At 35.0% G+C, this 13,385-nt stretch overlaps 1 protein-coding gene across 1 annotated transcript; it reads left to right on the top strand.

Moving 5' to 3' along the window:
• Nucleotides 1–3,864: 3,864 nt before the first annotated feature.
• On the top strand, nucleotides 3,865–5,704 carry LOC147502313 (uncharacterized). Its single transcript, XM_086603869.1, has 3 exons — nucleotides 3,865–4,257; nucleotides 4,992–5,067; nucleotides 5,351–5,704. Exons 1-3 carry the CDS (start codon nucleotides 3,916–3,918, stop codon nucleotides 5,470–5,472), a joined length of 540 nt encoding a protein of 179 aa, XP_086459995.1. The 5' UTR covers nucleotides 3,865–3,915; the 3' UTR covers nucleotides 5,473–5,704.
• Nucleotides 5,705–13,385: the final 7,681 nt, after the last annotated feature.

Below are 13,385 nucleotides of genomic sequence, written 5' to 3'. Positions count from 1 at the left end.
TGGTATGATAAATCACTGATGTGTGGAACTTATCTTGACTTTCGTATTTTTTGCTAGTAATGCTTCCTTGAACGTAATTCTCTGGCTGTGATTGGATAATTACATCTGGAGAATGCAGTGCCATTGTTATGTCTGTGACACTCGTGCTCCATGTGTCTACTGGGGCACTAGCGGTTCAGGTGGTGACCATTGCCATTCGACTGACAAGGAGAAAACATGGAGGGAACAGAGAGAATGTTTCAAACAAGGGAAAATGGCACAAATACCATCATCAAAACATCATGAGACTACTCCCTCAGTGGCACCAACCACACATCCAACGCTGACTCATTCAGAACCCCTGAATAGTCTATAGTTGAGTTTAAGGTCTATGGTTCTGGATAGACCAAGGGTGCCTGGAGAGAGGTTGACTCGAACTGTGAAGTGGTTCAACAGCCTCAGGGGTTACGGGTTCATCACTCCTTCCAGTGGCGGCGAAGATGTGTTTATCCATTATTCATCAATCAAATCCAAGGTATTCAAAAGTCTCAGTCCAGATGAAGATGTGGAATTTCAAATTGGAACAGAATCGATGGGAGGGACGAGAACATTGATGTGAGTGTTCGGGTCGAGATGATGGTGGTGGTCATACTAACAGTGGATTCTCGCAATCAAGGGACAACTAGAAGGTTCAACAAAAGTGGTTGCTTTTATATTTTATATTTTTGTTAGGAAATTGAATTTTCGGCGGGGTGAATTACCACGTTCTCTTTGTCTTTAGGATTTGGTTAGATTTAGTTCCTCAAAAAACTAAAGATTGAAAGAAAAATTGGAGAATAGAGGTAAAAAAATAGGAGGGAAGAAGATGAGTTTTTCGCGGGCTCTCTTTTGGATTTTGGATTTGTGTCGATTAGTTTAGATCTTGTTACCAAAATAAAAGATTTTGACAACTATGTAATAGAAAACGGTGTTAAACTGTCAAAAGTCTCGTTATCTAATTTTAATCTCAAAGTTAATCTAATGGGATTAGCTGCGCCCACACAAGTTGACTTGTGCGGTTACCCTCACTGAATCCGGACTCAATTATCCGTAATTTCGTCATGTGAATCACCGGCTCTAGTCTAGTATAGTACTGTGAAACATAGTATAAAATATCATAATATATCGTGATATTTATCGATATTTATTCAGATTTCAGATTTCAGATATATAAATATCACGATATGTTCAGAGATATATACGACTGTAAATATCGGTGATATTTCAATGATATTTTTTATATTTGTAATATTTGGAGATATTTTACGATATTTTATGTATGTAACAATTTTATTTAATAGTTACCATTATATTTCAAATAAACATAAATAATGTATTATGATATATCAAGAAATATCTACAATATCCACAATATTTGTTGATGTTTTAGATACATCCACGATATTTGCATGTGAAACAATATCAAATATCTCCAAAAAGAGATATATATCAATGATACATATCGAAAAATTGAATATCTATAAATATCCATATCCTGATATTTTGTGCTGTGAAATATGAACTATGAACAGCAACCAACATCTGCTGTATTGCTATAAAATTAGTTAATGGGACACTGTTTAGACTTGAAATTTGGCTATTTTTGATTGCTAGGGAAAGTTCTCCGCTTGAAATTTTTTTCATGAAAATGCTTTGATTTGACATGACCTAATTAGCATTCCAAAAGTAAGTCATATTCAAGGTTTATGTATAATCAATAAATAGGCCACTCAACAGAGTCACACAGTGACTCAATTTTGACTTAACTGACATGCATTAATTATGTATAGTTAATTAGTACCTCACAGGAAAAACCATAATATGTTCCTCTACTGGCTCAGTCATCTGTAGTTTCTGCATCTTGTATGGTGCAGAAGCTTACTTTGTTCTTGTAAGCAACTGGTAGGACATTGCAGTAGACAGCAGTTGCTGCATTGAAAGTGGTCCCAGATCGAAGAGAGGATAGAACTTAGCAGCATGGACAGCTATTAAAAAGGGAGCAAGAGATTTCGCTTTCATTTGCCTGGCTATGTGAAAGTGGTTTTGTACTCTGCATGTCAGAAGGATATCTTGCCTTTGCCCTTTCTTATCACCTAACATTTCAGTTGATTCCAATCCCACCTCGTCCCTTCTTATTCTACCTTTAGGTGTAACTTACATTGAAGTTGAATTCCCATTGCCGGCCGCCCAGTACCCCTCTAACGACATTTTTAGGTTTGATTTTAATGAAACTACCTAAACAACCCTTCAGAAACAGAAACAGTCGCAGTACAGTACATTAATCTATTAAATGATATGATAGAAAACACAATAGACTAAATTCCCCTGTTCTTGAATGATAATTTTCTTTTTTTCATTAGAACTCGATCATTAAATAATTTTAGAATTCACGAAATTTTAACAAGCTGAAAATTCAAATGTCACCAAGATCCGACACTTCCCATTTACTTCTCAGCTCTTTTTGTACGCTTCCATAAGCTTAAAACCGAAGTTTTGATTGAAATATCAAGTTTTTCAAAGAAAATTGTTTCTATATGTAGAACTACTAGAAGCAGAGTACGTATAACAATCCCCATACTTGTAATGCAAGTCACCTTTTTTTTCAGTAAATTATTACATGTCACTGTATAGTATCAATTTGCATGAAAATCAAATGGAAATTACATGCATGCCTCAATTTGCATGAAAATCAAATGGAAATTACATGCATGTCTCAATAAGGCCAAAGCTAGTCAAAAAGCCAACGAGAGATGAATGGCATCAGTATACAAGTATACAACTATACATGACGAAGTTGGGAAAGGTGACTGATGTGGGCCGGGGGATATATTGAACATCCAGCTACTCTAACTAAATGTTATTCACTTACTCCACATTTCTGCTAGTATATTCAACTTAGAGAAATAGGCAAGAAATATAGATAGTGATTTAGGATTGAGGAAGATGTCAGTAGTTACTGCTTTTGTCCAGAGTCTTAACCGAATCTTATCCTTTCTAACTACATTTCATCTGCTGCTCTGCCCAAAGACAATCTAAATAGTTAAGTTGTTTTTCTTTACATTTTGACCATCGTTTTCATTGCTTGCAATCCTTGCATGCCTCTTCAAAACTCCTTAAACTATATATATCATCATTCACAACTTGACTCTACCTTGACTATTTCAAATTTTCAACATGTCCAACTCCAACCAAAAGTCCCCTACTTAAGTGTGATTAAGCCTTGGTATCAAACTTTTAATTTTGTTTAACAAACAAGAAGCACCACTAGTGGTTAAGTTATTATTAACATGAAGTAATCCATCCCGATTTGTTGACATTCGTTATAAACTCTGAATTTTTCTCTTGCACTCGAATTTTATATGGTTTCAAGCAATGTTATCTGTTATAGTTGGGACGTAGTGGGATTTAATTGTGGAATCTATGAGTCATTAGGAAAAGTTGATCAACACTAAGAAGATGTATACGTTGTCCCCTGATCTCGTATATCCATACAAGTAAACACATATTTGCTTACAGTACTTCTGAGATAGTTAGTCTACAACTCTACATGTTCACCTCCCTTTGTTAGTGGGTGGATTTCAGTTTCGAAGTGTAATTTTACCTTTTATTTTATGAGTCATTTTCTGAAACATACGATGGAAGTCATTGAATCATAAATCATTAAAATTAACCAATTCAAATAGGCCTGGTCCAGGCCCAGTTGAGCATGCCAAAGATAAACAAGGTAAGCATCTGCTCTGCCACCAACTTAGCTACCTCATAAAGAAACCATGTTTTACCATTTCCTTCATTTCTCCTAGTTTCTCTACGCCATTTTTTCTCTTTTTTATCTTCTTTTTATTTCTCCCATTACATAAACGTCGTAGAATTAAAGTTATAGAGAAAAATAAAGGAACAATGAACATAAAGAATGCTAAGAAAATGGGGATGGGAGGATTTATGTGCAGGTCACCAGCTTCAACAGCAGTATGCATGACTGCTGATTCCAGCTCAGTTATTATTCCAAGAAGACAAGTTCAAAGATCTTCTTCTTCTTCAATGGTAGACCATTCAATGTTGATGATGAACAACAATACAAAGTACACTAGACTTGCTGAATCTAGAAGAAGAAGTATGAGTTTGGGTGATAGAAGATCAGCTACTCTGTCTTCAGTCTTGAAACGAGACAGAGAACGTGAACGTGAACGAATTCCTTCAAGACCTCGTACCTCTGTTGTACCTGCTCAACCGGTTTTCCAGGTAACTCATTCTCTCTGTATACATCTTCAGTTTATGGGAAGCGCTTCTGTTTAATGCATAATTGCATAGTTTAATTTAGCATATATACATACAGAATGTACTATGCTACTATGTTTTAGAACATTGAGGGGTTAGTTTAGCTCTTGAAGATCATTTTTCTATCTCTACACTTAATCAAGTTGATCACCTTAAGAGATAATTCACATAATTTCTTATCGCAAATTACAATGATCGAGATCGAGTGACATTTCGTCAAAAGAGCCATATATAATGTTTTGTACCTACATCATTATACCAATAAATTGCTATTGCATTTTCATTTATGACACAAAATTCTCTGGTTCTTTCTATTATTACATTTTTCAAGTGCCTCTATGAATAAATTCTACGAAGAAAACACAAAAAGGAGTTTTAGTCGCATCGCTTCAAGTTGATAATTTGTGTATCTAGATTAAGCCATATGTGATACAGGAGTTCAAGAAAATGTTCTACATGCCATAATGCCCCGGTCAGGGGCTCAGGGCTATAATACTAATTAGTCTGGTGACCAGTTGATTCCATCTATTTAAAGGCTCAAAACGTTTTAGCTGTCGTCTGTACGTATAATTACCATACGTTATGGTCAACAATCAAAATAACTGCTGAATCATAATAGTTTTGCACTAGAATTTTAAATATAATATTTATGATCCTCAATACCATCTGTGGTTTTTTCATTTATGTGGTTGGTACAGGAGGTGGTTATGAGAGTTTCTATCCATTGTCAAGGTTGCGCTGGAAAAATAAAGAAGCATCTATCCAAGATGGAAGGTAAATTAACGTAAATAGTTAATGTCAATAGTAGGCTTCCATATAAACGTAGCCAAAAAAATTAAATTGGATTAACCACATATGGCGGTACATAAGTGTCACCATTGCTCGATTGTACTGGCCCATAAACTGGATCCAGAATCCATATACTTTTCTTTTTCCATACAGTTATATACAAAGCAAATATTAATACTATGGTAAATTGGTAATTGTGTAATAGAGCATATCACAGCTTAATAAGATAAGTTTCAAACTATCACTTTGTTGCTCTACATGTTGATAGGAGTGACATCATTCAGCATTGATCTAGAGACAAAGAGAGTAACTGTGATGGGCCATGTATCACCTGTGGGGGTTCTGGAGAGCATATCAAAACTGAAGAAAGCAGAGTTTTGGCCTTGTTAGAGAAGTCTGGAGTCCTAAAATTTCCTTTATATAGGACGGATCACAGGCTGCAAAGAACAAAAACGGGGGGAAACGTTAAATTTTGTATTTTGCATCACTTTGGTAACTCTTTTCTCCCTTCTAGGTGATCTATATAGAGAAGAAAAGGAGAGAGGATAACGGATGGTGGGGGTGCAGATCATGTCAACATGATGATAAAATACTTAATTTGATGCTATTTCTGATTTCGCAATTGACGGTGTGAAAGCGACCCTTTTTCTTTTTCTTTTTTATGTATTTTTATATAATTTATCACAGACTCATAGCTACAGTTTCAAGTTTCAAGTTTCAAGTTTCAAGTTACATGCTTACATCTCTCGTAAACGGGTAAGTATGTGGGCATCTTCTTTGTAATGCTTGGTTGGAGATCATAAATCTTGGTAATTTCCACTTCAAGACGCACAACCAAACCAAGGAGCTCACGTGGCCACATATGGTGCCTAGCCAAATTTCAGTTTAGCCGATTCTGTTCCTAACCTTTACCCACTACAGGACCAGCAGCTTGACTTCCTGTTGAAGCATTACTCAAAAGACATCAAATGTGGTGTTTTACTCTAAGAGAGATGTATAAATTTCTTGGAAATCCTCAAAGCAAGCGTCATGAAGGTCCACTATATATGGAATCAGAATTCATAGCGTTGATCTAGGCCGTTGGACGTAGGCGAACTGAGTGACTCGAAATTTCTTAGAGGATATTCCAACCCGGGGCTAAACCTATGTCGTGATGTGTATACCGTTGTGATGCCTAATTTGCTATTGGTAGAGAAGATGTAGTAGCATGTATAACGGGAAGTCTCGACATATACGCCGTAGACATAATACCCGTTAGACAATTGCTCTCAAATGGAGTTATCTCAATCGACTATGTAAGGTCAAAAGATAACATCATTGGATCCGCTTTACAAAAGGTTTAACAAGAGAGCAAGTAGAAAGATTATCAAGGGGAATGAGCTTAAAGATTTTGAGATAATCAATCAAGAGTCATCATAATGGAAAAACCAACCTAGTCGATTTGGAGATCCCAAGATCTAGGTTCAATGGGCCAAATGAATTATGTTTGTGACTTCGGTTAGCACCTGGAGAGTAATATTATACTCTAACCCATTCCTATATAAGGCGGTGCATATCTGCGCGAGAACCGGGATAAGTCAAGCTTTTAATAATTTACTATATCTTGGAAAGTTATGTTATCAAGTGGAGTATTGCGGGATATTCTTTATAGAAATCACCTATGTTAGTCGCGAAGTGGGGCGCTTCTATGAGAATTTTAAAGACAAATGTCTCAAAAGCACTATCTAAAACCAAGAAGTGTTCAAGGCCAAAATGAACACAAAGCGTGAGAACCAACAAGATTCGAGGCGATCTTGCGTGAAGATGATTGTCTAGGTTTATACAAGCGGTACCGATTCAAGGACATTAATTGAAGTCTCGATCGTCCAATTAAATCCGATCGTCTTTCACTAAGGCAAGTTCAAGGCCTCCCATGCTACTTGACCTGATGCGATATCTTTTCACAATCCGATGTTTATGATAGAAGAAGCCAAATTTTCATTCATGTGGGGGATTGTTAGAAAAATGATTTGCTCAAATCCATTTAAATATGAATGAGTAGTTTGTCTCCCAAGTTACCCCACTTAAGATGAAATGGGTTTTTTTCTTGAAACAGTACGTAATGTGAGAAAAACCTTTTCAAAATGATGCATTTGTTTGAAATAGTGCATTATGCCGAAAAAGGTCGCGACCTTTTCGAAATGTGCCTTTGGTTTGAAACAATTGCATCATGCCGAAAAAGGTGCAACACCTTCGAAATAGGCACGGTTCGAAATAGTGCTATATGCGAAATGGTGTGTCATTTCAAACATGTGACTTTTCAAAAGAGTTGCTTACTTTTTCCCAAGAGTCACCGTGTTGTTTGAAAAGGCACCACTCACCTATAAATAGTTGATGAATTTGGAGAGAAAATGATACACCGGATCACCACGAGTTCGATCTTTCTCTTCTCCCTCCGTTCTTAGTCAAATACTATGTTGTGTTGGCTGAGTCTATAGAATTGAAGTGCTAGCTTTCTATAGAAGGAAATCCGTTCTATCTTGGGAGATAGTTTCCCATCAACCAACCAATCGTACCGGGGAAAATCTGTCTTAAGGACCACGATGTATCTACACTAGGCTCGGATTTAATTAAGAAGTACAAGACACTTACAAGACAAAAGGTTTGTATAGTTTGGTAATTGGTAAAGAGTAAAATACAATTAAGTTGTATATTCCTAACAACTTAAGACAGATTTCCTTTTCTTCTTCTTCTTTACCGAGCGAATTTGTTTTTTGTTTTTCTTTTCTTTTTGGTTTAAGGAAATAACGAAGGTGTGTTTCTATTTTAGAATAGAAATGACAACACCACCGAGTTCTCCTATTCATGCTTTGTTCCTATTTCATTTGTTAGACCTACTAGTTCGTTGAATGGTATGAACATTTTGGTCCCCGATGGCGACCTTATGTTCGTAGAAGTGGAACTCAATAACTACGGGTGTATACTAGCAATGGTAGATACGGTTCAACTCATACATTAATCTCTCGAAGTATGTCTCACGAGGCTATTGGATTGAAACTAGCGTAATGTCTGAGGGCTCTATGAGAGGCTTGAGGCTTGAAACCAAGCCGAACCGGTGAAAGGACTCGCTTTGGAAGTTGACATTAAGATGCACAACCGGGCGAGGAAAGGTAGACGATGGTAGCTTCGCTTAGACCATTTTCAAGTCATTCTTGGAATGGACTTCTTGAAAGCAAACAAGGTGGTGGTAATGCCACACTTGGGGGGAATTATGATCCAAGATTCCGAGAATCCTTGCTTCATTCCAGATGTTAGGAATGGAAGGTGCTAAAAGGGTTCTAAAAATATTGTATTATTTGTAAGATGTATGTGTTTTACTATTGCGTCAAAGAGTGCCAATAAAGAAGATTGCGTAAGATATTGTTTTATAAGCATACTTGTAAGCAAAATTGAGGTCTTAGAAGTGTTTTCGACACTATATAAATTATATGTGACATTCTTTAACAAGAAGCCTCACTTGAAAAACATATATCTAAATGGTTTTCCAATTTATTGACTTTGTCATGAGAAATTGGAAAAATGTGGGGGATTATGTATCTTCTTGAATTAATCAATTCAAAATTGGAAATTTGTTGAAGCATTACTCAAAAGACATCAAATGTGGTGTTTTACTCTAAGAGAGATGCATAAATTTCTTGGAAATCCTCAAAGCAAGCGTCATAGCAAGGTCCACTATATATGGAATCAGAATTCATAGGTTGATTAGGCCGCAGTAGAAGGCCGAGTGACTTGAAATTTCTTAGAGAGGATATTCCAAACTGGGCTAAACATTGCGGCCGGCCGGTGTGTATACACCGTGATGACCAATTTGCTATTGGTAGAGCCACGAGTAGCATGTATAACGGGAAGTCTCGACATATACGCCGTAGACATAATACCGTTAGACAATTGTTTCAAATGGAGTTATCTCAATCGACTATGTAAGGTCAAAAGATAACATTGCGGATCCGCTTACAAAAGGTTTAACAAGAGAGCAAGTAGAAAGATTATCAAGGGGAATGGGATTAAAGATTTTGAGATAATCAACCAAGAGTCATCATAATGGAAAAACCAACCTAGTTATTTGGAGATCCCAAGATCTAGGTTCAATGGGCCAACTGAATTATGTTTGTGATTTCGGTTAAGACCGGAGAGTAATATTATACTTTAAACCCATTCCTATATAAGGCGAAATGCATATCTGCCGAGAACCGGGATAAGTCAAGCTTTTAATGATTTACTATATCTTGGAAAGTTATGTTATCCAAGTGGAGTATTGCGGGATATTCTTTATAGAAATCACCTATGTTAGTCGCGAAGTGGGGCCGCTTCTATGAGAATTTTAAAGACAAATGTCTCAAAAGCACTATCTAAAACCAAGAAGTGTTCAAGGCCAAAATGAACACAAGCGTGAGAACCAACAAGATTCGAGAGGCGGCTGCGTGAAGATGATTGTCTAGGTTTATACAAACGGCCGACGGTTCAAGGACATTAATTGAGTCCACCGATCGTCCAATTAAATCCGATCGTCTTTCACTAAGGCAAGTTCAAGGCCTCCCATGCTACTTGACTCGATCGCGGTATCTTTTCATTTGTAAAAGAACGAGAAATCCGATGTTTATGATAGAAGAAGCCAAATTTTCATTCATGTGGGGATTGTTAGAAAAATGATTTGCTCAAATCCATTTAAATATGAATGAGTAGTTTGTCTCCCAAGTTACCCCAATTTAAGATGAAATGGGTTTTTCTTGAAACAATGCGTAATGTGAGAAAAACCTTTTCAAAATGATGCATTTGTTTGAAATAAGGTGCATTATCGAAAAGGTCGCGACCTTCGAAATGTGCACCGGTTTGAAAGCAGTCATCATGCCGAAAAGGTGCAACCTTTTCGAAATAGGTAACCGGTTCAAACTTGAGGCTATATGCCGAAATGGTGTGTCCTTCAAAACATGTGACTTTTCAAAGAGTTGCTTACTTTTTCCCAAGAGTCACTGTGTTGTTTCGAAAAGGCACCACTCACCTATAAATAGTGGATGAATTTGGAGAGAAAAGGATACACCAGATCACACAGAGTTCTGATATTTCTCTTCTCTCTCTGTTCTTAGTCAAATACTATGTTGTGTTCGCTGAGTCTATAGAATTGAAGTGCTAGCTTTCTATAGAAGGAAATCCGTTCTATCTTGGGAGATAGTTTCCCATCAACCTTCAAGCACCGTGAGGGGGAAAATCTGTCTTAAGGACATAGTGTATCTACACTGGGCTCGGATTTAATTAAGAAGTACAAGACACTTACAAGACAAAAGGTTTGTATAGTTTGGTAATTGGTAAAGAGTAAGTACAATTAAGTTGTATATTCCTAACAATACCAACCATACCTATTGGAGCATGATACCCAGTGTAGAACTTTGAAAATTTTCATTTTAGTTTGAGTTCGAAAAGAAATTACAAAAACTAAAAACAGGTGATACCCCATATTGAACAAAATTTATATAAAAGATGTTGGCTACAAGTTGAAATAGAGATGACATTGCACGTGCACTAACCGGATGGAGGCGAAGTTAAACATGTCCGACTTGGTCAGTTTTGTGAGTCCATGGAGTCTAAAAACTGTATTTTTAAGGGAAAAAATAAAATTTTGGGCTTTATACACTAGTTTCCAATTTTTCCAATTTTAACAATGTGGGAATTCCATCTAAATTTTGTCTCAAATAGTTAATAAAAGCTTATGTGGACACTTAATTACACATGTGGACCACTATAAATAAAGTTTAATTGTAAAACATATATGTAACAAAAAAACTAAAATTGCCGTTAATCTTTTAGTTGTTGCTAGTGTTTGCTACCCAAACAAGACTATTAGCTTAACTGACCAAGGTTGAAGAGATTTCTTTGTAAGCAATGCGAAAATTGTTGAACCAAATATTTGCTCGGCTCTTCAATCGGGTGCCATCGAGTCAATTTGGCATTATCCAGTTCAGAAATAACTCAATATGCTCTCTTTAAGGTGAAATCTTTAAAGTATTCTTGAGAAGTATCCATCAACACCATAGCTGCTAACTCACATTTTGTCAATGCCAAACCGATCGAAGAGGGTTATCGTGTTCGGTTCTTTGTTGGTCTTATTGTATTGATAATTGTAAATTTTGAAAATGACGTGGTGGCTTAATCTTACAATGCTCTCATCGTATATTTATCTTTGCTTGATACAGATGATTGACCCACTTGTGAGTGGAAAACAAATGCTAGCAAACTGGGTCTCAATGCACTGTAATTCGAATTTATCAGTTTTTAAGTCAAGAAATGGGCCTGGTTCTATTATGGTTGTATATAAACACTCTCCTATCGGCCCATACCTCATAATCTCCCTGTTTTATAATATCTCATCAAATAACCCTTCCGTTTTTTCAGTTGAGAAAAAATCATGGCTGTTTTTTATTTTCCCAATTTTTTTTACCCTTTTAAATAAACATGTCATATTCATCGCCATTTCAAAGAAAAAATGCTTATTCAACTTCAATAACATAATTCAAACATTGATTCAACATCGATAACATGATTCAACTTGGAAATTAAGGGAATAAGGTTCAATAATGAAGAAATAAGGTTCGACAATTAAGAAATTAGGTTCAACAATGCAGAAATCAGGTTCAAACAATGAAAAAACAAAGTTTATGATGAATAATCACTTATTCCCTCAACTGTTGTTAGTCGTGTCTCTGGTATTTGTTTTACTTATTCTTTTTCTTCTCCTTCTTCGATCTATTTTGAACATTTTCCATCACTATGTAAATTGTTTTTTGCATACAAATTTTAGTATGCAAATTTATTTTTACATAATGATGTTTCATTCTTTGCAAATCCCATCAGTATATAAATATGTTTTTGCATATAAATGTCACTATGCAATTTTATTTTTAGGTAGTGATTTTTTCTATGCGAATTTAATTTTACATAGTGATTTTCTATAAAAATTTATTTTTACATATTGATTTTTCTATTTTTCTTCTTCATCTATTCTGAACAAATTGGCTCCTGTCACTATGTAAAATTGTTTTTGCATACAAATTTGAGCATGCAAATTTATTTTTACATAGTGATTTTTCTATGCAAATCCAATTACTATGTAATTTTGTTTTTACATAGAAATTCCACTTTGTTTTTGCACAGAAATTCCACTATGCAAATTTATTTTTACACAGTGATGTTTCTTTGCAAATCCCATCAATAGGTAAATATGTTTTTGCATAGAAATTTCACTATACAATTTTATTTTTACGTAGTGATTTTTCTATGCGAATTTAATTTTACATAGTGATTTTCTATGAAATTTTATTTTTACATATTGATTTTTCTATTTTTCTTCTTCATCTATTCTGAACAAATTGGCTCCCGTCACTATGTAAAATTGTTTTTGCATACAAATTTGAGTGCATGCAATTTATTTTTATATAGTGATTTTTCCATGCAAATCCAATCACTATGTAATTTTGTTTTTGCATAGAAATTCCACTATGCAAATTTATTTTTACATACTATTTTTCTATTAAAATTTATTTTACAAAGTGTTTTTTTTAAAGTCTATTTTATCTTTTTGATATATGAATTTTTGCATTTCGAAATCATGACTTGAACAAGTTTTTTCAAATGATTTCATCTTCAAATGGTTTTCGATCCCAAAATTGTCTCGTAAAAAACCGGATCTACAACCTTCACGAGACAGCTACCACTCTTGTAATTTATTTTTGTCATGAAATGAATGATGTTAATATTTTTGCATTTTGTGTTATTTTGAAATGATTTCTTTGCCAAACAAAAAAAACGGGAGTCTTTATGTTGAAAATTGAAAAGAGATGAAAGAAAAAGACATTATAGGGGTATTTTCGTCTTTATCATGTTTTTTTTTTTTTTTCTCTGAAAACATGAAGGTTTCATGGGTTGGTTCGTTTTGAAAGGTGTTTTATGGAACCATTTACCAGGCAGGGAGATTTATTTTAAAACCTGATGCCTAAGGCTGAGTCCAATGGCTCCCTATCCCTTTAAAAGTAGTGTTAAAGTCAATAAAGTAGAAATTTAAAATCAATGAAAGAAATTTAAAAGTCGATAAAGTAGAAATTTAAAAGTCGATAAAGTAGAAATTTAAAAATCAAAGGATTTTACTTCTCTATCTATTTTTTACTCTATAGAGATAGAGAGTAAAATCCTTTTGATTTTAAATTTACTTTATCGACTTTTAAATTTATTTTATTTGATTTTGATTTTAAATTTTACTTTATTGACTTTAACAC

The sequence above is a fragment of the Coptis chinensis genome, chromosome 4 (assembly GCF_015680905.1).
Source record: "Coptis chinensis isolate HL-2020 chromosome 4, ASM1568090v1, whole genome shotgun sequence".
Lineage (NCBI taxonomy): Eukaryota > Viridiplantae > Streptophyta > Magnoliopsida > Ranunculales > Ranunculaceae > Coptis > Coptis chinensis.
This window is presented reverse-complemented; position numbering and strand designations above follow the sequence as displayed.

What these genes read in the sequence shown, in the direction of transcription:
- LOC147502313 (XM_086603869.1), top strand. Translation starts at nt 3,916, where the DNA reads ATGAACATAAAGAATGCTAAGAAAATGGGGATGGGAGGATTTATGTGC. An exon ending in CTGCTCAACCGGTTTTCCAG is followed by an intron (nt 4,258 to 4,991) that starts GTAACTCATTCT and finishes TGGTTGGTACAG; the next exon opens with GAGGTGGTTATGAGAGTTTC. An exon ending in GCATCTATCCAAGATGGAAG is followed by an intron (nt 5,068 to 5,350) that starts GTAAATTAACGT and finishes ACATGTTGATAG; the next exon opens with GAGTGACATCATTCAGCATT.